This window comes from Dendropsophus ebraccatus, chromosome 2, assembly GCF_027789765.1.
Source record: "Dendropsophus ebraccatus isolate aDenEbr1 chromosome 2, aDenEbr1.pat, whole genome shotgun sequence".
Classification (NCBI taxonomy): Eukaryota; Metazoa; Chordata; class Amphibia; order Anura; family Hylidae; genus Dendropsophus; species Dendropsophus ebraccatus.
In genome coordinates this window covers 217523270-217551162 of record NC_091455.1, presented here as the reverse complement: position 1 = coordinate 217551162, position 27893 = coordinate 217523270, and the positions used below count along the sequence as shown (strand labels likewise).

At 50.7% G+C, this 27893-nt stretch overlaps 1 protein-coding gene across 1 annotated transcript in view; it reads left to right on the top strand.

Moving 5' to 3' along the window:
* The first annotated feature begins 345 nt into the window (after positions 1-345).
* Positions 346-27893, top strand: part of ST8SIA6 (ST8 alpha-N-acetyl-neuraminide alpha-2,8-sialyltransferase 6) — a 44697-nt gene continuing 17149 nt past the window's right edge. Inside the window, exons 1-3 of the mRNA XM_069960659.1 lie at positions 346-531; positions 23355-23408; positions 24869-24955. Of these exons, the coding sequence (XP_069816760.1) occupies positions 428-531; positions 23355-23408; positions 24869-24955 (245 nt within the window). The 5' untranslated portion in view covers positions 346-427. The remainder of the gene's footprint in view (positions 532-23354; positions 23409-24868; positions 24956-27893) is intronic.

Below are 27893 nucleotides of genomic sequence, written 5' to 3'. Positions count from 1 at the left end.
CAGGGATAACACTGGTATATATGGGCACAGACAGGGATAATACTGGTATATATGGGCACAGACAGGGATAGCACTGGTATATATGGGCACAGACAGGGATAGCACTGGTATATATGGGCACAGACAGGGATAACACTGGTATATATGGGCACAGACAGGGATAATACTGGTATATATGGGCACAGACAGGGATAGCACTGGTATATATGGGCAGTGCCCGGGGGGTGATGACAGGAGCTGTTGGGAGGTGAGAAGCTGAGAGAACGGAGGAGCCGGGGGAGGAGGAGAAGGAGGAGGATGAGGATGGGTGGGCTACAGGCAGGAGGAGGAGGAGGAGGAGGATGGACACAGCAGCCGTCTGGATGGTGGCTCGGGCTGCAGACAGGTGGGGTGGTCGCCGCTCACTGCCCCGGGGTCCCCGCCTGCTATGTGGGTGCAAGACATGAAGAGGAGCGCGGGGGTCCTGCTGCTGACCTGCCTCCTGCTGCTGCTGCTGACTGGCTGGCTGACCACCCGGGACCCCCACCACAGGTACAAGATATATATATATATACAGGGGGCTGACCACCCGGGACCCCCACCACAGGTACAAGATATATATATATATACAGGGGGCTGACCACCAGGGACCCCCACCACAGGTACCAGATATATATATACACATACAGGGGGCTGACCACCCGGGACCCCCACCACAGGTACCAGATATATATATATATATACACATACAGGGGGCTGACCACCCGGGACCCCCACCACAGGTACCATATATATATATATATATATATATATATATATATATATATATATATATATATATATACACATACAGGGGGCTGACCACCCGGGACCCCCACCACAGGTACCAGATATATATATATACATACAGGGGGCTGACCACCCGGGACCCCCACCACAGGTACCAGATATATATATACACATACAGGGGGCTGACCACCCGGGACCCCCACCACAGGTACCAGATATATATATATATATACATACAGGGGGCTGACCACCCGGGACCCCCACCACAGGTACCAGATATATATATATACACATACAGGGGGCTGACCACCCGGGACCCCCACCACAGGTACCAGATATATATATATACATACAGGGGGCTGACCACCAGGGACCCCCACCACAGGTACCAGATATATATATATACATACAGGGGGCTGACCACCATGGACCCCCACCACAGGTACCAGCTCTATATATATATATACACATACAGGGGGCTGACCACCCGGGACCCCCACCACAGGTACCAGATATATATATATACACATACAGGGGGCTGACCACCCGGGACCCCCACCACAGGTACCAGATATATATATATATACTTACAGGGGGCTGACCACCCGGGACCCCCACCACAGGTACCATATATATATATACACATACAGGGGGCTGACCACCCGGGACCCCCACCACAGGTACCAGATATATATATATACACATACAGGGGGCTGACCACCCGGGACCCCCACCACAGGTACCAGATATATATATATACATACAGGGGGCTGACCACCAGGGACCCCCACCACAGGTACCAGATATATATATATACATACAGGGGGCTGACCACCATGGACCCCCACCACAGGTACCAGCTCTATATATATATATACACATACAGGGGGCTGACCACCCGGGACCCCCACCACAGGTACCAGATATATATATATACACATACAGGGGGCTGACCACCCGGGACCCCCACCACAGGTACCAGATATATATATATATATACTTACAGGGGGCTGACCACCCGGGACCCCCACCACAGGTACCATATATATATATACACATACAGGGGGCTGACCACCCGGGACCTCCACCACAGGTACCAGATATATATATATACACATACAGGGGGCTGACCACCCGGGACCCCCACCACAGGTACCAGATATATATATATACACATACAGGGGGCTGACCACCCGGGACCCCCACCACAGGTACCAGATATATATATATACACATACAGGGGGCTGACCACCTGGGACCCCCACCACAGGTACCAGATATAGATATATATATATATATATATATATATATATATATATATATATATATATACACACATACAGGGGGCTGACCACCCGGGACCCCCACAACAGGTACCATATATATATATATATATACACATACAGGGGGCTGACCACCAGGGACCCCCACCACAGGTACCAGATATATATATATATATACATACATATAGGGGGCTGACCACCCGGGACCCCCACCACAGGTACCAGATATATATATATACATACAGGGGGCTGACCACCCGGGACCCCCACCACAGGTACCAGATATATATATATATACATACAGGGGGCTGACCACCCGGGACCCCCACCACAGGTACCAGCTCTATATATATATATATACATACAGGGGGCTGACCACCCGGGACCCCCACCACAGGTACCAGCTCTATATATATATATACATAAAGGGGGCTGACCACCCGGGACCCCCACCACAGGTACCAGATATATATATATACACATACAGGGGGCTGACCACCCGGGACCCCCACCACAGGTACCAGATATATATATATACACATACAGGGGGCTGACCACCCGGGACCCCCACCACAGGTACCAGATATATATATATACACATACAGGGGGCTGACCACCCGGGACCCCCACCACAGGTACCAGATATATATATATACACATACAGGGGGCTGACCACCCGGGACCCCCACCACAGGTACCAGCTATATATATATACATACAGGGGGCTGACCACCCGGGACCCCCACCACAGGTACCAGATATATATATATACATACAGGGGGCTGACCACCCGGGACCCCCACCACAGGTACCAGATATATATATATATACATACAGGGGGCTGACCACCCGGGACCCCCACCACAGGTACCAGATATATATATATATACATACAGGGGGCTGACCACCCGGGACCCCCACCACAGGTACCAGATATATATATATATACATACAGGGGGCTGACCACCCGGGACCCCCACCACAGGTACCAGATATATATATATATACATACAGGGGGCTGACCACCCGGGACCCCCACCACAGGTACCAGATATATATATATACACATACAGGGGGCTGACCACCCGGGACCCCCACCACAGGTACCAGATATATATATATACAGGGGGCTGACCACCCGGGACCCCCACTACAGGTACCAGATATATATATATATATATACACATACAGGGGCTGACCACCCGGGACCCCCACCACAGGTACCAGCTCTATATATATATATATACACATACAGGGGGCTGACCACCCGGGACCCCCACCACAGGTACCATATATATATATATATACACATACAGGGGGCTGACCACCAGGGACCCCCACCACAGGTACCAGATATATATATACACATACAGGGGGCTGACCACCCGGGACCCCCACCACAGGTACCAGATATATATATATACATACAGGGGGCTAACCACCCGGGACCCCCACCACAGGTACCAGATATATAAATATATATATATATATATATATACCCACATACAGGGGGCTGACCACCCGGGACCCCCACCACAGGTTCCAGATATATATATATACATACAGGGGGCTGACCACCCGGGACCCCCACCACAGGTACCAGATATATAAATATATATATATATATATATATATATACCCACATACAGGGGGCTGACCACCCGGGACCCCCACCACAGGTTCCAGATATATATATATACATACAGGGGGCTGACCACCCGGGACCCCCACCACAGGTACCAGATATATATATATATATATATATATATATATATATATATATACACATACAGGGGGCTGACCACCAGGGACCCCCACCACAGGTACCAGATATATATATACCCACATACAGGGGGCTGACCACCCGGGACCCCCACCACAGGTACCAGATATATATATATATATACACATACAGGGGGCTGACCACCCGGGACCCCCACCACAGGTACCAGATATATATATATATATATATATATATATACACATACAGGGGGCTGACCACCAGGGACCCCCACCACAGGTACCAGATATATATATATACATACAGGGGGCTGACCACCCGGGACCCCCACCACAGGTACCAGATATATATATACCCACATACAGGGGGCTGACCACCCGGGACCCCCACCACAGGTACCAGATATATATATATATATATATACATACATACAGGGGGCTGACCACCCGGGACCCCCACCACAGGTACCAGATATATATATATATCTATATATATATACACACATACAGGGGGCTGACCACCAGGGACCCCCACCACAGGTACCAGATATATATATATACATACAGGGGTCTGACCACCCGGGACCCCCACCACAGGTACCAGATATATATATACACATACAGGGGTCTGACCACCCGGGACCCCCACCACAGGTACCAGATATATATATATACACATACAGGGGTCTGACCACCCGGGACCCCCACCACAGGTACCAGATATATATATACACACATACAGGGGGCTGACCACCCGGGACCCCCACCCCAGGTACCAGATATATATATACACACATACAGGGGTCTGACCACCCGGGACCCCCACCACAGGTACCAGATATATATATACACACATACAGGGGGCTGACCACCCGGGACCCCCACCACAGGTACCAGCTCTATATATACACATACAGGGGTCTGACCACCATGGACCCCCACCACAGGTACCAGCTCTATATATACACATACAGGGGTCTGACCACCATGGACCCCCACCACAGGTACCAGCTCTATATATATATATATATACACATACAGGGGGCTGACCACCAGCTATTCCCTGCGGTGTCAGGTAATGGGGATGGATGGGGATGTTCTCAGTATTGCGCTGCAGGCGTGGTCATGTGTTGCCGTTTACGTTTCTGGGTTTCTCCAGGCGGATCTCTTGGGTGAGAGGAGTAGATGCTTGTGCTGCGGAGGTAATGGAGACCTCTGCTTGTATGTGAATAGCACATTAGTGCAGCCAGTTCTTCACCAGTGGTCACATGACTGAGAGGCTAATAAACTACTCGCGGACTATTACAGGGCAGTAAATTATTAAGTATAAGGACTCTGACTTCTATATCTAAAGAAGCAACAACTGGGAGACACTTAGTGACTGATGTTCTGTGTATAGGGTGTACCCGATCGCTCATGTTCTGTGTATAGAGCGTACCCGATCGCTCATGTTCTGTGTATAGAGCGTACCCGATCGCTCATGTTCTGTGTATAGAGTGTACCCGATCGCTCATGTTCTGTGTATAGGGTGTACCCGATTGCTCACGTACTGTGTATAGGGTGTACCTGATCGCTCATGTTCTGTGTATAGGGTGTACCCGATTGCTCATGTACTGTGTATAGGGTGTACCTGATCGCTCATGTTCTGTGTATAGGGTGTACCTGATCGCTCATGTTCTGTGTATAGGGTGTACCCGATTGCTCACGTTCTGTGTATAGGGTGTACCTGATCGCTCATGTTCTGTGTATAGGGTGTACCTAATCGCTCATGTTCTGTGTATAGGGTGTACCTGATCGCTAATGTTCTGTGTATAGAGTGTACCCGATTGCTCACGTTCTGTGTATAGGGTGTACCTGATCGCTCACCTTCTTTGTTTAGAGTGTACCTGATCGCTCATGTTCTGTGTATAGAGTGTACCCGATCGATTGAACCCTCTATATCTCTATACACTGCACACACAGGAGAGGAGATCCTGCTCTCCTATATCTCTATACACTGCACACACAGGAGAGGAGATCCTGCCCCCTATATCTCTATACACTGCACACACAGGAGAGGAGATCCTGCCCCCTATATCTCTATACACTGCACACAGGAGAGGAGATCCTGCTCCCTATATACTGCACACACAGGAGAGGAGATCTTGCTCCCTGAATCTGTATACACTGCACACAGGAGAGGAGATCCTGCTCCCTATATCTCTATTCACTGCACACAGGAGAGGAGATCCTGCTCCCTATATCTCTATACACTGCACACAGGAGAGGAGATCCTGCCCCCTATATCTCTATACACTGCACACAGGAGAGGAGGTCCTGCTCCCTATAGCTCTATATACTGCACACACAGGAGAGGAGATCTTGCTCCCTGAATCTGTATACACTGCACACAGGAGAGGAGATATTGCCCTTTATATCTCTATACACTGCACACAGGAGAGGAGATCCCGCTCCCTATATACTGCACACACAGGAGAGGAGATCTTGCTCCCTGAATCTGTATACACTGCACACTGGAGAGGAGATCCTGCTCCCTATATCTCTATACACTGCACACAGGAGAGGAGATCCTGCTCCCTATAGCTCTATATACTGCACACACAGGAGAGGAGATCCTGCTCCCCTATATCTCTATACACTGCACACAGGAGAGGAGATCCTGCTCCCTATAGCTCTATATACTGCACACAGGAGAGGAGATCCTGCCCCCTATATCTCTATACACTGCACACACAGGAGAGGAGATCCTGCTCCCTATAGCTCTATATACTGCACACAGGAGAGGAGATCCTGCCCCCTATATCTCTATACACTGCACACAGGAGAGGAGATCCTGCTCCCTATATCTCTATACACTGCACACACAGGAGAGGAGATCTTGCTCCCTGAATCTGTATACACTGCACACAGGAGAGGAGATATTGCCCTTTATATCTCTATACACTGCACACAGGAGAGGAGATCCTGCTCCCTATATCTCTATACACTGCACACAGGAGAGGAGATCCTGCCCCCTATATCTCTATACACTGCACACAGGAGAGGAGATCCTGCCCCCTATATCTCTATACACTGCACACAGGAGAGGAGATCCTGCCCCCTATATCTCTATACACTGCACACAGGAGAGGAGATCCTGCTACCTATAGCTCTATATACTGCACACACAGGAGAGGAGATCCTGCTCCCCTATATCTCTATACACTGCACACAGGAGAGGAGATCCTGCTCCCTATAGCTCTATATACTGCACACAGGAGAGGAGATCCTGCCCCCTATATCTCTATACACTGTACACAGGAGAGGAGATCCTGCTCCCTATAGCTCTATATACTGCACACAGGAGAGGAGATCCTGCCCCCTATAACTCTATACACTGCACACAGGAGAGGAGATCCTGCTCCCTATATCTCTATACACTGCACACACAGGAGAGGAGATCTTGCTCCCTGAATCTGTATACACTGCACACAGGAGAGGAGATATTGCCCTTTATATCTCTATACACTGCAAACAGGAGAGGAGATCCTGCTCCCTATATCTCTATACACTGCACACAGGAGAGGAGATCCTGCCCCCTATATCTCTATACACTGCACACAGGAGAGGAGATCCTGCCCCCTATATCTCTATACACTGCACACAGGAGAGGAGATCCTGCCCCCTATATCTCTATACACTGCACACAGGAGAGGAGATCCTGCTACCTATAGCTCTATATACTGCACACACAGGAGAGGAGATCCTGCTCCCCTATATCTCTATACACTGCACACAGGAGAGGAGATCCTGCTCCCTATAGCTCTATATACTGCACACAGGAGAGGATATCCTGCCCCCTATATCTCTATACACTGCACACAGGAGAGGAGATCCTGCTCCCTATAGCTCTATATACTGCACACAGGAGAGGAGATCCTACCCCCTATATCTCTATACACTGCACACAGGAGAGGAGATCCTGCTCCCTATATCTCTATACACTGCACACACAGGAGAGGAGATATTGCCCTTTATATCTCTATACACTGCACACATTACATTATACAGTTACTGTAGTGAGTGGCGGTATACTGTATATACAGTATACACTCACCGGCCACTTTATTAGGTACACCTGTCCAACTGCACGTTACCACTTAATTTCTAATCAGCCAATCACATGGCGGCAACTCAGTGCATTTAGGCATGTAGACATGGTCAAGACAATCTCCTGCAGTTCAAACCGAGCATCAGTATGGGGAAGAAAGGTGATTTGAGGCCTTTGAACGTGGCATGGTTGTTGGTGCCAGAAGGGCTGGTCTGAGTATTTCAGAAACTGCTGATCTACTGGGATTTTCACGCACAACCATCTCTAGGGTTTACAGAGAATGGTCCGAAAAAGAAAAACCATCCAGTGAGCGGCCGTTCTGTGAGCGGAAATGCCTTGTTGATGCCAGAGGTCAGAGGAGAATGGGCAGACTGGTTCCAGCTGATAGAAAGGCAACAGTCACTCAAATAGCCAACCGTTACATCCAAGGTAGGCAGAAGAGCATCTCGGAACGCACAGTACGGCCAACTCTGAGGCAGATGGGCTACAGCAGCAGAAGACCACACCGGGGGCCACTCCGCTCAGCTAAGAACAGGAAACTGAGGCTACAATTTGCACAAGCTCATCGAAATTGGACAGTAGAAGATTGGAAAAACGTTGCCTGGTCTGATGAGTCTCGATTTCTGCTGCGACATTCGGATGGTAGGGTCAGAATTTGGCGTCAACAACATGAAGGCATGGATCCATCCTGCCTTGTATCAGCGGTTCAGGCTGGTGGTGGTGGGGTCATGGTGTGGGGAATATTTTCTTGGCACTCTTTGGGCCCCTTGGTACCAATTGAGCATGGTTACAACGCCACAGCCTACCTGAGTATTGTTGCTGACCATGTCCATCCCTTTATGACCACAATGGACCCAACATCTGATGGCTACTTTCAGCAGGATAATGCGCCATGTCATAAAGCTAGAATCATCTCAGACTGGTTTCTTGAACATGACAATGAGGTCACTGTACTCCAATGGCCTCCACAGTCCCCAGATCTCAATCCAATAGAGCATCTTTGGGATGTGGTGGAACGGGAGATTGGCATCATGGATGTGCAGCCGACAAATCTGCGGCAACTGTGTGATGTCATCATGTCACTATGGACCAAAATCTCTGAGGAAGCTTCCAGCACCTTGTTGTATCTATGCCACCAAGAATTGGGGCAGTTCTGAGGGCAAAAGGGGGTCCAACCCGTTACTAGCATGGTGTACCTAATACAGTGGCCGGTGAGTGTATATTCTCACAACATTGTACAGTTACTGTAGTGAGTGGCGGTATACTGTGTGTGTGTGTGTATATATATATATATAATATTATATTATATATAACATAATAACATAACATTGTATGGTTTCTGTAGTGAGTGGCGGTATACTATATATTTAGTGGACATGTCACGGGAAAAGTGCTCGAGAGGGAGGTACATCTCACCCAGGTTGATGCATAGTGTGAGATGGTGAGTCCAGGAGGCATCGGTGCTCAGCAGTGTTATGCTGCTGAGCTATTATTTATTATTGCCGGGCCTGGACTTACATGGAATGGCAGGTAGGTTTTGGTAGTGGGATTTGCCATTCCCTCCCCCCGATCCAGGTCAGGTTTTGGGGTCAGGTGTCTCTGGCCCTAATCAGCCTGACAGAGAAAAGCCCTGCAGAGGATCCTTGTTTTGCTCTCAGACAGGAGTGATCAGCCTGCATGGTGTGTTCGCTGGGAGCTGGGGCTTATGCACACCCTGCAATATTACCTGCCAAGTGAAGGGCCAGAGAGGTAACCTGCTGTATTAGTAAGCGCCCAGACGGGCAGGACTTTTTGTTTTGTTTATTCTCACTGCACGGTGTTGCTGTATTTATGTTGCTGGACCGTTTATGCTACAAATAAACACCCAAAGCTGTTTTATGAGCCCAAGTTTGCTGCCTGAACTGTGTCCTAACACACCATCCCCCGGGAAGATCCCTACAATATATATATATATATATATATATATATATATATATATATATATATATTCTCACATAACATTGTATGGTTTCTGTAGTGAGTGGCGGTATACTGTGTGTGTATATATGCTCACATTACATTGGTCATGCAGGATTAGTGAGTGCAGTATCGGTCTCGCCCCGGTCCCCCGCAGCCCGCGCTGTGCCGCCATCCCCCAGACATTCTGGTCGGCTGCTGCTATTACCCCTGTGATACCGCTTATTGTTACACCGCTATCTCAGGAGTTTGCATGAAATTATCATCTTCACGGTTTTTGTGTAAACTCTGATTCATTTTCACAGCTAATACAGCGGCGGCGGCTCGGAGGAATCTAAGCCGATTGTTTTACATGGCGGCTTCCTCACACATATTGCTGGCGGCAGGGTTCTCCATGTAAAGGTCATGATTTTCTACGGGTTTTTCGGTTTTATTTATTCATGCAATATTAGGCTATGTTCACATGGCGCAAGAGACCGGCCGTTCCATGACCCGGACCTGTATACGATGTGTATATGCTCCCAAATGTATATGTGCATGAAAGCAGTGTAAGAAGGGTGGCAGCTAGAGATGGCGGCCGGCGGTGGCGGTCACATGGTACACCATACAGCGCGGCGCCCCGATAACCGGAAATACTCCTGTATGACAGGAACACCTGTAATTTATCTCCCGGGGGGGGGGGGGGGGGTTACAGTCATTATACCTGTCAGGATTACAGAGCAAAGGGTTAAAGGTCAGCGTCTCAATCCCCACGCTTACCGAAGAAAAAAGTCAGAGGAACCCGGAGATTCACTTCTCTTTCTCTGAAGAAATATGGGAAAAAAGATATTTTGGAGCTTGCTTTTTTTATTTTTAAAGCTCAGAACAGAACAAAACTGTTCAGAGGCCGAAAATTGGAGGTTTGGTTGTTAAAGGGGAAATGCCGTTTGGTTGTTAAAGGGGAAATTCTGTTTGGTTGTTAAAGGGGAAATGCCGTTTGGTTGTTAAAGGGGAAATGCCGTTTGGTTGTTAAAGGGGAAATGCCGTTTGGTTGTTAAAGGGGAAATGCCGTTTGGTTGTTAAAGGGGAAATGCTGTTTGGTTGTTAAAGGGGAAATGCCATTTGGTTGTTAAAGGGGAAATGCCGTTTGGTTGTTAAAGGGGAAATGCCGTTTGGTTGTTAAAGGGGAAATGCTGTTTGGTTGTTAAAGGGGAAGTGTCATTAGGAAATGATCTGTTGTTTAGATCAATTTTTTTGTCAAACATATTTTTAAAGTGTAACTGTCATATTTTTTTGTGCAGAAATCAGTAGTATAAGCGATTTTAAGAAACTCTATAATAGGTTTTATTAGGCAAAAAAGCCTCCTTCTGTCCTCAAGAAGCAATCTCCCAGCCTCCCCCCCCCCTCACTTCTTATCTCTATATTATCAGGAAAACACGTCTTCATTACAGAGAAGCCAGTGAAGACGGGTTCTGCTGTGTCCATTATATCCTATGGGGGGGGAGGGTCCAAGTGGGATGAGTGAGCAGGAAGAGGAGATATGAAGGTCAGCTGTTTGGAGACTGTCTGGGCACCTAAAACACTGAATTCAGGGGTCAGAAAGGTCAGTGCTTATCTAGGAACTTGCTGAGAGAAGATTGCAGGGTGTTGTGCTGTGCAGGACTGCTCCGTGCTCACTCACTCCTCTCAGCCCCTCCCCTCTCCATAGACCATAATGGACACAGAAATCCTGATTCTTCTGAAGTCGAGGGGGGGGGGGGGGAGGAAAACAGCCTTTTTCTGTACAGAAGGAAACTCTTTTAGTAAATAAAACCTATTACAGAGTTTCTTATAATCGCTTGTACTATAAATATTTATTGTTTTCTGAAATGACAATTACCCTTTATAGACTTTGTGGTGATTTTTGTAGTTTGCCATTTTACCATCCATATTATTACATGCAGGACGTATGGCGCAGATTCCAGTCCGGCCATTAGGCTTAGTAGTAAGATGAGACTTCCTGTGATGATAAGGAGGAGGCTGCTGCAATGTGACGTGAACAGATGAGAGATTACAGCTGTGCTGATCCTGTGTGTGTGTGTGTGTGGGGGGGGGGGCGCTGAAGGTGTAGCGGCATCTTAAGTTAAAGGGCCACTCCGACACCAGATAGAGAATAAACGTTCTGCAGGAGTATATGGCATTGTTACCCATCTGACCCAGTTCTGAATCCACAAACAATGGATTTCTTTTGGGATCTTAGTTCTGTGCTTCCTGGTTGAGCAGTTGCTGAGTATTATTTTACCTAGAATGCATTGTTTTCCCTCAGCTGTTTATCACAGCCCTCCCACCATGCTCACGCCCCTCCCCCAGCACTCCTGCCAGGTCCACACCCAGAGTTATAGCAGAACATCTCATTTCTCTGCAGACTATTACACAGTGAGATTTTACAGCACCTGCTGTATTACTCCCTGTCTGCTGACATCACTCAGGGGGTGGGGCTAGGGGTCAGAGACAAGATCCATGCAAGCTCCCCTGTGACATCAGAGGATGATGCGTTGTCTCAGGAGACAGGGAGGAGCCTGGAGACAATACACACTGTGTACCTTATGCTGCGTTTACACGGAGCGATAATTCGCCCAATCGATCGTTTAACAATTGGTAAGAAAAATGGTTATTGAGATCGTTTTTAAGATCGCTTAAGCCTATCTCACACATAGGGTGAATCTTTGAAAGACTGTTTACACGAAGGGATCTGCGAATTTTTAGCGAACGACGATTTGAGAACACGTTAAAAGATTAAAATGAACGATTTCTCGCTCGTCGCTTGATCGCTTGCTGCGTTTACATGAGAGCCGATTAACGCTCAAATGCGATCGTTATTGCGAAAATCCGACCGATAATCGTTCCGTGTAAACGCAGCATTACTTTGTGTACTTGGGGGTGATCATATAGATGCCAGTACTGTTACTGATATCACTATATTAGGGAGGTCCATGTCCTGTGGTGATCACACAGATGAGGCCAGTACTGTTATGGATATCACTATATTAGGGAGGTCCATGTCCTGTGGTGATCACACAGATGAGGCCAGTACTGTTACTGATATCACTATATTAGGGAGGTCCATGTCCTGTGGTGATCACACAGATGCCAGTTCTGTTACTGATATCATTATATTAGGAGGGCACATGTCCTGTGGTGATCACACAGATGCCAGTCCTGTTACTGATATCACTATATTAGGGAGGTCCATGTCCTGTGGTGATCACACAGATGCCAGTTCTGTTACTGATATCACTATATTAGGAGGGTACATGCCCTGTGGTGATCACACAGATGCCAGTCCTGTTACTGATATCACTATATTAGGAGGGTACATGTCCTGTGGTGATCACACAGATGCCAGTCCTGTTACTGATATCACTATATTAGGAGGGTACATGTCCTGTGGTGATCACACAGATGCCAGTCCTGTTACTGATATCACTATATTAGGGAGGTCCATGTCCTGTGGTGATCACACAGATGAGACCAGTACTGTTATGGATATCACTATATTAGGGAGGTCCATGTCCTGTGGTGATCACACAGATGCCAGTTCTGTTACTGATATCATTATATTAGGAGGGTACATGTCCTGTGGTGATCACACAGATGCCAGTCCTGTTACTGATATCACTATATTAGGGAGGTCCATGTCCTGTGGTGATCACACAGATGCCAGTTCTGTTATTGATATCACTATATTAGGAGGGTACATGTCCTGTGGTGATCACACAGATGCCAGTCCTGTTACTGATATCACTAGATTAGGAAGGAACATGTCCTGTGGTGATCACACAGATGCCAGTCCTGTTACTGATATCACTATAAAAGGGAGGTACATGTCCTGTGGTGATCACACAGATGAGGCCAGTACTGTTACTGATATCACTATATTAGGAAGGTACTGTACATGTCCTGTGGTGATCACCCAGATGCCAGTCCTGTTTCTGATATCACTATATTAGGGAGGTCCATGTCCTGTGGTGATCACACAGATGCCAGTCCTGTTACTGATATCACTATATTAGGAGGGTACATGTCCTGTGGTGATCACACAGATGAGGCCAGTACTGTTACTGATATCACTATAAAAAAGAGGGACATGTCCTGTGGTGATCACACAGATGAGGCCAGTCCTGTTACTGATATCACTATATTAGGAGGGTACATGTCCTGTGGTGATCACACAGATGCCAGTCCTGTTACTGATATCACTATATTAGGAGGGTACATGTCCTGTGGTGATCACACAGATGCCAGTCCTGTTACTGATATCACTATATTAGGAGGGTACATGTCCTGTGGTGATCACACAGATGCCAGTCCTGTTACTGATATCACTATATTAGGAGGGTACATGTCCTGTGGTGATCACACAGATGAGGTCAGTACTGTTACTGATATCACTATATAAGGGAGGTACCTGTCCTGTGGTGATCACACAGATGCCAGTCCTGTTACTGATATCACTATAAAAAGGAGGGACATGTCCTGTGGTGATCACACAGATGAGGCCAGTCCTGTTACTGATATCACTATATAAGGGAGGTACATGCCCTGTGGTGATCACACAGATGAGGTCAGTACTGTTACTGATATCACTATATTAGGGAGGTCCATGTCCTGTGGTGATCACACAGATGCCAGTCCTGTTACTGATATCACTATATTAGGAGGGTACATGTCCTGTGGTGATCACACAGATGAGGCCAGTACTGTTACTGATATCACTATAAAAAAGAGGGACATGTCCTGTGGTGATCACACAGATGAGGCCAGTCCTGGTACTGATATCACAATATTAGGAGGGTACATGTCCTGTGGTGATCACACAGATGCCAGTCCTGTTGCTGATATCACTATATTAGGAGGGTACATGTCCTGTGGTGATCACACAGATGCCAGTACTGTTACTGATATCACTATAGAAGGGAGGTACATGTCCTGTGGTGATCACACAGATGCCAGTCCTGTTACTGATATCACTATATTAGGAGGGTACATGTCCTGTGGTGATCACACAGATGAGGTCAGTACTGTTACTGATATCACTATATAAGGGAGGTACCTGTCCTGTGGTGATCACACAGATGCCAGTACTGTTACTGATATCACTATAGAAGGGAGGTACATGTCCTGTGGTGATCACACAGATGCCAGTCCTGTTACTGATATCACTATATTAGGAGGGTACATGTCCTGTGGTGATCACACAGATGCCAGTCCTGTTACTGATATCACTATATTAGGAGAGTACATGTCCTGTGGTGATCACACAGATGCCAGTCCTGTTACTGATATCACTATATTAGGAGGGTACATGTCCTGTGGTGATCACACAGATGAGGTCAGTACTGTTACTGATATCACTATATAAGGGAGGTACCTGTTCTGTGGTGATCACACAGATGCCAGTACTGTTACTGATATCACTATAGAAGGGAGGTACATGTCCTGTGGTAATCACACAGATGCCAGTCCTGTTACTGATATCACTATAAAAAGGAGGGACATGTCCTGTGGTGATCACACAGATGAGGCCAGTCCTGTTACTGATATCACTATATTAGGAGGGTACATGTCCTGTGGTGATCACACAGATGCCAGTCCTGTTACTGATATCACTATATTAGGAGGGTACATGTCCTGTGGTGATCACACAGATGCCAGTCCTGTTACTGATATCAATATATTAGGAGGGTACATGTCCTGTGGTGATCACACAGATGCCAGTCCTGTTACTGATATCACTATATTAGGAGGGTACATGTCCTGTGGTGATCACACAGATGCCAGTCCTGTTGCTGATATCACTATATTAGGAGGGTACATGTCCTGTGGTGATCACACAGATGCCAGTACTGTTACTGATATCACTATAGAAGGGAGGTACATGTCCTGTGGTGATCACACAGATGCCAGACCTGTTACTGATATCACTATATTAGGAGGGTACATGTCCTGTGGTGATCACACAGATGCCAGACCTGTTACTGATATCACTATTTAAGGGAGGTACCTGTCCTGTGGTGATCACACAGATGCCAGTACTGTTACTGATATCACTATAGAAGGGAGGTACATGTCCTGTGGTGATCACACAGATGCCAGTCCTGTTACTGATATCACTATAAAAAGGAGGGACATGTCCTGTGGTGATCACACAGATGAGGCCAGTCCTGTTACTGATATCACTATATTAGGAGGGTACATGTCCTGTGGTGATCACACAGATGCCAGTCCTGTTACTGATATCACTATATTAGGAGGGTACATGTCCTGTGGTGATCACACAGATGCCAGTCCTGTTACTGATATCACTATATTAGGAGGGTACATGTCCTGTGGTGATCACACAGATGCCAGTCCCGTTACTGATATCACTATATTAGGGAGGTCCATGTCCTGTGGTGATCACACAGATGAGACCAGTACTGTTATGGATATCACTATATTAGGGAGGTCCATGTCCTGTGGTGATCACACAGATGCCAGTTCTGTTACTGATATCACTATATTAGGGAGGTCCATGTCCTGTGGTGATCACACAGATGCCAGTTCTGTTACTGATATCACTATATTAGGGAGGTCCATGTCCTGTGGTGATCACACAGATGCCAGTTCTGTTACTGATATCACTATATTAGGGAGGTCCATGTTCTGTGGTGATCACACAGATGCCAGTCCTGTTACTGATATCACTATATTAGGAGGGTACATGTCCTGTGGTGATCACACAGATGAGGCCAGTCCTGGTACTGATATCACTATATTAGGAGGGTACATGTCCTGGGGTGATCACACAGATGAGGCCAGTACTGTTACTGATATCACTATATTAGGAGGGTACGTCCTGGGGGGGAGTGCCACTTTAAGAAGATCAGTCTCTAGTAATGAGACTCTGATTGGTGGGAAATAATTCTGCAGTGAATACGGGAGCGGAGGAGTCCTGTGGGACTGTATATGGGGGGGGGGGGGGATAGATGGATACAAAGTCGTATCGGGAACTGAATTACAGTGCGTCCGGTCTGTGCATCATGGAGATTAGAGAACATCTGGTGGGATCTGCGGCTGCTGATCATCGGGAAGAAGAAGACTAAAGAGGAGGCGAATTGTTCTCTGTAAGGAGGAGGGAATATTACAGGATGAGTAGATGGCGTCTGTGGTGATGGGACGGCTGCCCCCTCGCCCACAATGTGCCCGTCATTTCATCTGTTCTAAGTTTTTTAGTCTTTAGAGAAAATTTAAAGGGACAGGCGGACAATTTCCATTTGGGTGTATGTACGGAATCCTTGGGTCTCTAGTCTTGTAGAGAGAACACAGGGCTTACATGGCAGCTATCATTCCGCTCCAGGGGCAGGATACGCGTTCAGAACTCCGCAGGTAGGTAATCCTCTCCTAAAGAACGGCCTATAGACTTGCATTGTAAGTTAAATACAATACAAGTCTATGGTGCTTCAGGCAGTTCTGTAAAATACTGCCCAGTGAGCGGAATGACAGATAGCCCTTCATCCAGCTGATCTGGTACATTTTAAGCTGTGGAATGACTAAGGGGGTAGGTTTAGCCAAGGGGCAGGACAAGGTGACTGCTGTAATCACCTCTCCTTCAGGTGAGAGGCTAGGTGGCTCCTAACATATTAGTCACTCACTTTATTTACTAAAAATGATTCTTTACCCCATAAAGATGCCCTAAGGTCTGGGTCACTAAGTGTATCCTGTCCTCGCTGTTTGCTCTTTACTGCTTGTTGTTAGAGAAATTCTGTCTCTAGTAACAAACACTACAAGACAGAATACAGAAAGTTAGGAAAGGGTTAAGCTGCTGTGTTGTTTGCCGTCTCCAGAGGATCCTCACTGTCCCTGAGAGGTAAATCAAGGCTTCCCTCTCCTCTCAGCAGCTGATGATTACTGTAACCCTTCCTCTATAGTAAGGTGTTGTGTGCCCCACCCCCGGCATAGTGCCAGCCTGTTCATCATGTCCTGGCATAGCAGTACGGACTCGCCCCTTACCAAGAGTAAGGAAGTCCTTGTGTGGGTACTGCTGGCCAGACCCCTGAGAAGTAGCTGTGCACCATAGAGGGGGCTGTCAGTGACAGCACTGACAGCACTGACATCATCTTGTCACTAGTCTGAAGGGTTCAAGTAAGAAAACAGGGAAGGATAGAAATATTTCCTGAAATAACAAGAAGAAGCGGTGTAATAGTATTATCCTACTGCAGAAAGGGTGATGGGGGAGGGGAGCCCCGTGCTGCAGCTGACGGGGGGCATGAACCCCTGTGACACATGGGTGTATATATATATACTGCATCTGCTGTGTCTTTAAATCTATAGACTTCTCAATATCCCAACCTCTTCATCATGGACTCCTGTACTGGTAATCTTATCCGGAGGGTCCGTCCCTCCCCAGTCACAAACAAATGGCGCCCCCTGCAGCATCTGCAGAGGAGAAGGAAGAGCCCGGTGCCCCCTGCAGCATCTGCAGAAGAGAAGGAAGAGCCCGGTGCCCCCCGCAGCATCTGCAGAGGAGAAGGAAGAGCCCGGTGCCCCCTGCAGCATCTGCAGAAGAGAAGGAAGAGCCCGGTGCCCCCTGCAGCATCTGCAGAAGAGAAGGAAGAGCCCGGTGCCCCCTGCAGCATCTGCAGAAGAGAAGGGAGAGCCCGGTGCCCCCTGCAGCATCTGCAGAAGAGAAGGAAGAGCCCGGTGCCCCCTGCAGCATCTGCAGAAGAGAAGGAAGAGCCCGGTGCCCCCTGCAGCATCTGCAGAAGAGAAGGGAGAGCCCGGTGCCCCCTGCAGCATCTGCAGAAGAGAAGGAAGAGCCCGGTGCCCCCCGCAGCATCTGCAGAGGAGAAGGAAGAGCCCGGTGCCCCCCGCAGCATCTGCAGAAGAGAAGGAAGAGCCCGGTGCCCCCTGCGGCATCTGCGGAATGAAAAGGAAGAGCCCGGTGCCCCCTGCAGCATCTGCAGAAGAGAAGGAAGAGCCCGGTGCCCCCTGCGGCATCTGCGGAATGAAAAGGAAGAGCCCGGTGCCCCCTGCAGCATCTGCAGAAGAGAAGGAAGAGCCCGATGCCCCCTGCAGCATCTGCAGAAGAGAAGGAAGAGCCCGGTGCCCCCTGCAGCATCTGCAGAAGAGAAGGAAGAGCCGGTGCCCCCTGCAGCATCTGCAGAAGAGAAGGAAGAGCCCGGTGCCCCCTGCAGCATCTGCAGAAGAGAAGGGAGAGCCCGGTGCCCCCTGCGGCTTCTGCAGAAGAGAAGGAAGAGCCCGGTGCCCCCCGCAGCATCTGCAGAAGAGAAGGAAGAGCCCGGTGCCCCCCGCAGCATCTGCAGAAGAGAAGGAAGGAAAAGCCCGGTGCCCCCTGCAGCATCTGCAGAAGAGAAGGAAGAGCCCGGTGCCCCCTGCAGCATCTACAGAAGAGAAGGAAGAGCCCGGTGCCCCCTGCAGCATCTACAGAAGAGAAGGAAGAGCCCGGTGCCCCCTGCAGCATCTGCAGAAGTGAAGGAAGAGCCAGGTGCCCCCTGCAGCATCTGCAGAAGAGAAGGAAGAGCCCGGTGCCCCCCGCAGCATCTGCAGAAGAGAAGGAAGAGCCCCGTGCCCCCTGCGGCATCTGCAGAAGAGAAGGAAGAGCCCGGTGCCCCCTGCAGCATCTGCAGAAGAGAAGGAAGAGCCCGGTGCCCCCTGCAGCATCTGCAGAAGAGAAGGAAGAGCCCGGTGCCCCCTGCGGCATCTGCGGAATGAGAAGGAAGAGCCCGGTGCCCCCTGCAGCATCTGCAGAAGAGAAGGAAGAGCCCGGTGCCCCTTGCAGCATCTGCAGAAGAGAAGGAAGAGCCCGGTGCCCCCTGCAGCATCTGCAGAAGAGAAGGAAGAGCCCGGTGCCCCCTGCAGCATCTGCAGAGGAGGAGGAAGAGCCCGGTGCCCCCTGCAGCATCTGCAGAAGAGAAGGGAGAGCCAGGTGCCCCCTGCAGAAGAGAAGGAAGAGCCTGGTGCCCCCTGCAGCATCTGCAGAAAAGGAAAGAGCCCGGTGCCCCCTGCAGCATCTGCAGAAGAGAAGGAAGAGCCCGGTGCCCCCTGCAGCATCTGCAGAAGAGAAGGAAGAGCCCGGTGCCCCCTGCAGCATCTGCAGAAGAGAAGGAAGAGCCCGGTGCCCCCTGCAGCATCTGCAGAAGAGAAGGAAGAGCCCGGTGCCCCCTGCAGCATCTGCAGAAGAGAAGGAAGGAAAAGCCCGGTGTCCCCTGCAGCATCTGCAGAAGAGAAGGAAGAGCCCGGTGCCCCCTGCGGCATCTGCAGAAGAGAAGGAAGAGCCCGGTGCCCCCCGCAGCATCTGCAGAAGAGAAGGAAGAGCCCGGTGCCCCCTGCGGCATCTGCAGAAGAGAAGGAAGAGCCCGGTGCCCCCTGCAGCATCTGCAGAAGAGAAGGAAGAGCCCGGTGCCCCCTGCAGCATCTGCAGAAGTGAAGGAAGAGCCAGGTGCCCCCTGCAGAAGAGAAGGAAGAGCCCGGTGCCTCCTGCAGCATCTGCAGAAGAGAAGGAAGAGCCTGGTGCCCCCTGCAGAAGTGAAGGAAGAGCCAGGTGCCCCCTGCAGAAGAGAAGGAAGAGCCCGGTGCCCCCTGCAGCATCTGCAGAAGAGAAGGAAAAGCCTGGTGCCCCCTGCAGCATCTGCAGAAGTAAAGGAAGAGCCAGGTGCCCCCTGCGGCATCTGCAGAAGAGAAGGAAGAGCCCGGTGCCCCCTGCAGCATCTGAAGAAAAGGAAAGAGCCCGGTGCCCCCTGCAGCATCTGCAGAAGAGAAGGAAGAGCCCGGTGTCCCTTGCAGCATCTGCAGAAGAGAAAGAAGAGCCCGGTGCCCCCTGCAGCATCTGCAGAAGAGAAGGAAGAGCCCGGTGCCCCCTGCAGCATCTGCGGAATGAGAAGGAAGAGCCCGGTGCCCCCTGCAGCATCTGCAGAAGAGAAGGAAGAGCCCGGTGCCCCCTGCAGCATCTGCAGAAGAGAAGGAAGAGCCCGGTGCCCCCTGCAGCATCTGCGGAATGAGAAGGAAGAGCCCAGTGCCCCCTGCAACATCTGCAGAGGAGAAAGAAGAGCCCGATGCCCCCCGCAGCATCTGCAGAACAGAAGGAAGAGCCCGGTGCCCCCTGCAGCATCTGCAGAAGAGAAGGAAGAGCCCAGTGCCCCCTGCGACGTCTGCAGAAGAGAAGGGAGAGCAGGGTGGAGATCTTCCGATACGATGCGGCTGGTGTCATGGTGAGGGGCACAGGGCACAGGCAGTGAGGAGTGTAGAGTGCCCGATCCTTCTGTGCCCATCATCTTCCTTCGGAGGAGAGTGCGGTGGGTTTGATGGAATGTGTCCGAGTGTGTGGCGGCTTTTCTGTATGGCAGCCATATAACGCAGCATAAATCGCCTGCAGGCAATGAGGCAATAACAACGGCGGATTTTACATGCTGGGAGGAAGTAAATGACGGCCTCATTAGGCAGACAGGAGACGGCCACTTATCTGCTTGGTGTCTCCGCTGCTCTGGATCTGCAGGTAACCTTTATCCGGCGTGCTGTGATCCGCGCTGACACGCTGGCAGAGTGGTTGGTGCGGCAATTACTATCCTCTTCTCAGAGACGGGAGATGGCATCGTCGGCTGATCAGATTGGTGACAGGACGGTATTGGGTTATGTATTCCGAGAACAATGCGGAATCACCTGCTAGAACATCTGAGCCGCTCCCGGCCGTCATTTACATCTTCTTCCTTTTTTTCAAAGATTAAAAAGTCTTTAAGAATCCAAATAAAGAAAGTTTACCCTAAACCAACCACCCAGTGCTATGGACCCCAAACCAACCACCCAGTGCCATGGACCCCAAACCAACCAACCAGTGCCATGGACCCCAAACCAACCACCCAGTGCCATGGACCCCAAACCAACCACCCAGTGCCATGGACCCCAAACCAACCACCCAGTGCCATGGACCCCAAACCAACCACCCAGTGCCATGGACCCCAAACCAACCACACAGTGCCATGGACCCCAAACCAACCACCCAGTGCCATGGGCCCCAAACCAACCACCCAGTGCCATGGGCCCCAAACCAACCACCCAGTGCCATGGGCCCCAAACCAACCACCCAGTACCAAAAGCCCCAAACCAACCACCCAGTGCCATGGGCCCCAAACCAACCACCCAGTGCCATGGGCCCCAAAACAACCACACAATGCCATGGACCCCAAACCAACCACCCAGTGCCATGGGCCCCAAACCAACCACCCAGTGCCATGGGCCCCAAACCAACCACCCAGTGCCAAAAGCCCCAAACCAACCACCCAGTGCCATGGGCCCCAGACCAGCGATCTTGGAAGTAGAAAAAATTGGGAACCTAACCATTATACACAGCATGTCCCCCCTTCTTGGCAGCAGGACCCCGTAAGGCAGCAGATAATACCCTGGGGGCCGCACTGCAAACATTGTACAGGAATGAGGAACAGGACAAAGAGATGAAGTTGGTGACCGGTCCTCCAGATTTCCCAGATCTCATCCCATCCATCATCTGTGGGATCTGCGGAGGAACAAGTTCCATCCATGGTGGCCGCACCGAACACCGCACAGGGATATGGGGTCCGTACCTCACAGCACAGGGATATGGGGTCCGTACCTCACACCGCACAGGGATATGGGGGCCTTACCTCACACCGCACAGGGATATGGGGGCCTTACCTCACACCGCACAGAGATATGCGGTCCGTACCTCACACCGCACAGGTCTATGGAGTCTGGGCGTCGATGGGTCAGAATTGTCAGCATATTGTCAGATGTTGCGGCTGATCGGTCGGTCTTTGTAGCCATCTTGGTCCCTGATAAGTGTAATTCTTCAGAACAGACTCTGTACACGACCACTTACCCGCACAGACAACTGCTGCCGCCTCAAAGAGTTGAATAAGTAATTGAGCTCTGCTACATCTGCGTCTGGTGAGGCCCCTGTGAGCCGACTCCCAGTAATGTATGCAGCGCTCGATACGCTTTCCAGGGGAAGAGCTGGAGACGGCCGTGTGATGTGAAGTGACAGGCAGAGCCGGGCGGCCGCACTTATTCCGTCTCCACGGACCCCGTGTTAAGAACAAAACCTGTTTGAGTGAATATAGACATAGAGTGAAGTCTGTGCGGAGCCGGTGCGGCCGCACTACCTCTTCCCTCCGCCTTCTCTGCCGCTTCACTATAGATTGATGTCTTGTTAAATATATTTTCTATACCACAGCGCAGCGTAAATACAAGTGACAGCCGTCCTGGGAGCTTCATTACCAGCTGGGTGAGCGGCGGTGAGGATGGTGGGGGGCTACCTGGGGGCTCCATTCCCCCCAGCACAGTCTCCATTATAGGTGCTGGGATGGGATAATGTGGGAAACCCGCTGCAAATGAGAACAATGGAAACAAGTACCAGCGTTTAGCCGATCAGTTGATTGTTTTCCGTTCTGATCGGTTACGAGGTATCGAGTGATGATCACTACTATGCCCATCAGTAGCTGACCATGATCTCTGCTTCTTCTCCGCAGGCCGGGAAACGTAACAGCCAGAGCGGGACTGCTGCAGCCGGACGTCGGCCATGTGTAAGTCGCCTCTCAGCCTTCTCTGTATCTTTTCCTTCTATCCTCTGATTTCCGGAAGTTTCTGTGTATTGGGGAATCCACAGCTCCGCACACTATACATGGTGACCCCACAACCAGGGTGATGACGGGTTGACCAGCTGGTGGCGGCCTGTGACATCCTCTGCAGCGCCACCATAGGGGAAATAAAGCATTACAGGGAGCCCAGGATTAAACTCCACCGTGTGACACAGTGACCCCTTTGGGGACCCTGAGGGTCTGTGTCTTCAGATCTGCAGATCACTGGAACCAGTTGTACTCAGGAGACTCTCAAGAAGTCTGTGGACCCATTTCCTACAGAAAAACAGGGAGGGAAGCGCTCAACCATGTGCTTCGCTCTGCTAATCCTAAAGCCATCATCCAGGGTCTCAACACCAGGACCCAACCACCAAACACCAGGTCCCGACCTATCACCAAACACCAGGCCCGACCAATCACCAGGACCCGACCCATCACCAAACACCAGGACCCGACCCATCACCAAACACCAGGACCCGACCAATCACCAAACACCAGGACCCGACCAATTGCCAAACACCAGGACCCGACCAATCACTAAGCACCAGGACCCGACCAATCACTAAGCACCAGGACCCGACCAATCACTAAGCACCAGGACCCGACCAATCACCAGGACCCCGCCCCCCCCCTACATTCAGGAGACCATCTTACAGAAGACTCCCCCTGCTATGTTCGGGAGACCCTCTTAAAGAAGAGCACAGGGGTGGAGCAGGTTTTACCATTATACATGCAGCTTCATCAGGGGTAAATGGGGCAATGCCTCCTTAAATAGTAAGGAATTTCTAAGTCATACAAGGGGTCTCCACCTTGTCCAGACTGAAGGTCTACTGTAGGTTAGATAAATCTTATCAGCTGACAGCCCCCTATGGCGCCAGGGATGCTGAGGAAGGAGATACTGTATGTGTGTTACCTTCCTCCTTGGCACTGGTCCCGTGCACCATAAGCACTGCAGCGTCATCCGGCCCTCCTGCTCCATTGACTATCATTAGAAGAGGAGGGCCGGATGATGCAGCAGTGCTCCTAATGGTGCTGCGGAGCGGAGTTTACGCACATGTCTTCCTCCTTAGCGTCCTCTGTGCCATATGGGGCTGTCAGCAGGTTAGACTCCTCTAACCTGTTGATTGTTCCCCTTTAAGTTTAATAAACAGGGAGGCGGGAAGGCAGACAGGCGAGCAGGCAGAAAGGCAGGCAGGGAGGCAGATGGACAGGCAGGCGGGCAGACGGACAGGCAGGCGGGCAGACGGACAGGCAGGCGGGCAGCCATTGTTTGTGTATGACTAATGAAGAGTACAGCCTCAGGTATGGCGCCTTGTCATGAAATCTCTGCCTCACTAGCAGCGGCCGGCGCGGCTGGCTTTGTGTTCTCGGAATGATTTTTATTACTTTTCTTTGTCATTTTCTAGAATTCCGGCACAGAATAATTACACGGGCAGCGCCGCCTTCTGTCGGGACGTTCCGGATCACCTCCTGTCTGTGTCCCTGAGGAAAAGGTAGGTGACACTGTCTGCCAGGAAACCTCTGGGCCCTATGTATCAGACGACGAGGACTGATCACCCGGAGCAACGAGAAGGTCAAATGTCATTTCCTGAACAGCAAATATAGTCTTGGGCGACATGCTGCATGTGAGTTCATTCCTTGGGCGGAGGAAGGAATCCGCCCGTGCATAGAATGAAGTCTATGGCACGGGCGGAGACACGCGCCCCCGCCGCTGTCCGCGAGCAGGTGTGAGCGTCGGATTACGCAACGTACTTTCCGTACTATTTACTCAGTGTGCACATACTCTTAAAGGGCAACTCTGGCAAAAAATCATTTAAATCAACTGGTGCCAGAAAGTTATATAGATCTGTAATTTACTTCTATGTAAAAATCTCCCATCTTCCAGTACCTATCAGCTACTGTATGTCCTGCAGGAAGTGGTGTATTCTCTCCAGTCTGACACAGCGCTCTCTGTCCAGAGCAGCAGCAAATCCCTATAGAAAACCTCTCCTGCTCTGGACAGTTCCTGACATGGACAGAGGTGGCAGCAGAGAGCACTGTGTCAGACTGGAGAGAATACACCACTTCCTGCAGGACATACAGCTGCTGATAAGTACTGGAAGACTGGAAAGAATACACCCCTTCCTGCAGCGCATACAGCAGCTCATAAGGCAGGAGGACCTCAGAGTAGCTGCCACCTCTGCGTTGCGGATTCTTCCAACCCTGTATAACACAGGTGTAACGGTCCCTCCTTGAGGTTACTTACAGGAACCCCCAGGGATCAGCGATAATTTCTGGAGGGATCTGAGAGCGGGTGAGCTGCGGGTGAGCTTCCTCTGCAGCGCCCCCACAGGAGAAATAACAGATCACATGGGGGCCTTTAAAATTGTTTTTCTAATTCCTTTAAATAATTAAGAATTGGTCCAAAATCTGTAAAGTCTTTTGCATAATTGTTTGTACTGTCCCTCCCCACTATATGTAACCCTTACCTACCTACAGGACACAGGCTGGTATAGGCAGGTATAGCGATCCCGGCCGAGCCCCCCCCCAGGAGCCCCTGGTAATCCCGGCCCAGCACCCCAATCCCAGCCGGGCCCCCCACCCCCAGCAATCTTGGCCGGGCCCCCCACCCCCAGGAGCCCCCAGCATTTCCTCAGTATAAAGCTTTAATAGACCCGTAGAGAGTTTTCCGTCCGTCTTTCCTGACATCTTGAACACTTTCAGGCAGAGTTATAAATCTCCGGAGCAGATGCGCCTTCCTCCATCCCAGCAATCGGATTATCTTATAAGGAATAGATATGCGGTTACTATGAATAGACGCCGGGGAGCCATGACGCCCACAGGCCGCCTCACAGGACTGTCGGCCATCGTTCTGGAGAAGCAACATGGCTGATAACAGGGAACAATAGTCTATTCATTCGTATAAGACTGTGTCCCTGCAGTGATGAAGAGACTGTATAATATTTATTGTCCTCCATCATTACTAAATAAATATTAAATAAACCTTTTTGGTAAAGTTGCCTCTAGATGGCGCTGCACCAGTGATAAGTTATTAGCGTACAGTGATATACAGGTGACCAGCTGTTATTAGCGGGGAGCATTATGGCCTCCTCACTTACACAATCTCACCCCGAGGTCATGGTTACTTGTCCAGGATAACTGCCTCCTCTCCTGCTACATCCCTCCTGTACACCCCGCTGCCTCCTCTCCTGCTGCCTCCTCTCCTGCTACATCCCTCCTGTACACCCCGCTGCCTCCTCTCCTGCTACATCCCTCCTGTACACCCCGCTGCCTCCTCTCCTGCTGCCTCCTCTCCTGCTACATACCTCCTGTACACCCCGCTGCCTCCTCTCCTGCTACATACCTCCTGTACACCCCGCTGCCTCCTCTCCTGCTACATCCCTCCTGTACACCCCGCTGCCTCCTCTCCTGCTGCCTCCTCTCCTGCTACATACCTCCTGTACACCCCGCTGCCTCCTCTCCTGCTACATACCTCCTGTACACCCCGCTGCCTCCTCTCCTGCTACATCCCTCCTGTACACCCCGCTGCCTCCTCTCCTGCTACATCCCTCCTGTACACCCCGCTGCCTCCTCTCCTGCTGCCTCCTCTCCTGCTGCCTCCTCTCCTGCTGCCTCCTCTCCTGCTGCCTCCTCTCCTGCTACATCCCTCCTGTACACCCCGCTGCCTCCTCTCCTGCTACATCCCTCCTGTACACCCCGCTGCCTCCTCTCCTGCTGCCTCCTCTCCTGCTACATCCCTCCTGTACACCCCGCTGCCTCCTCTCCTGCTGCCTCCTCTCCTGCTGCCTCCTCTCCTGCTACATACCTCCTGTACACCCCGCTGCCTCCTCTCCTGCTACATACCTCCTGTACACCCCGCTGCCTCCTCTCCTGCTGCCTCCTCTCCTGCTGCCTCCTCTCCTGCTACATCCCTCCTGTACACCCCGCTGCCTCCTCTCCTGCTGCCTCCTCTCCTGCTGCCTCCTCTCCTGCTACATCCCTCCTGTACACCCCGCTGCCTCCTCTCCTGCTGCCTCCTCTCCTGCTGCCTCCTCTCCTGCTACATCCCTCCTGTACACCCCGCTGCCTCCTCTCCTGCTGCCTCCTCTCCTGCTGCCTCCTCTCCTGCTACATCCCTCCTGTACACCCCGCTGCCTCCTCTCCTGCTGCCTCCTCTCCTGCTGCCTCCTCTCCTGCTACATCCCTCCTGTACACCCCGCTGCCTCCTCTCCTGCTGCCTCCTCTCCTGCTGCCTCCTCTCCTGCTACATACCTCCTGTACACCCCGCTGCCTCCTCTCCTGCTGCCTCCTCTCCTGCTACATCCCTCCTGTACACCCCGCTGCCTCCTCTCCTGCTACATCCCTCCTGTACACCCCGCTGCCTCCTCTCCTGCTGCCTCCTCTCCTGCTACATCCCTCCTGTACACCCCGCTGCCTCCTCTCCTGCTACAT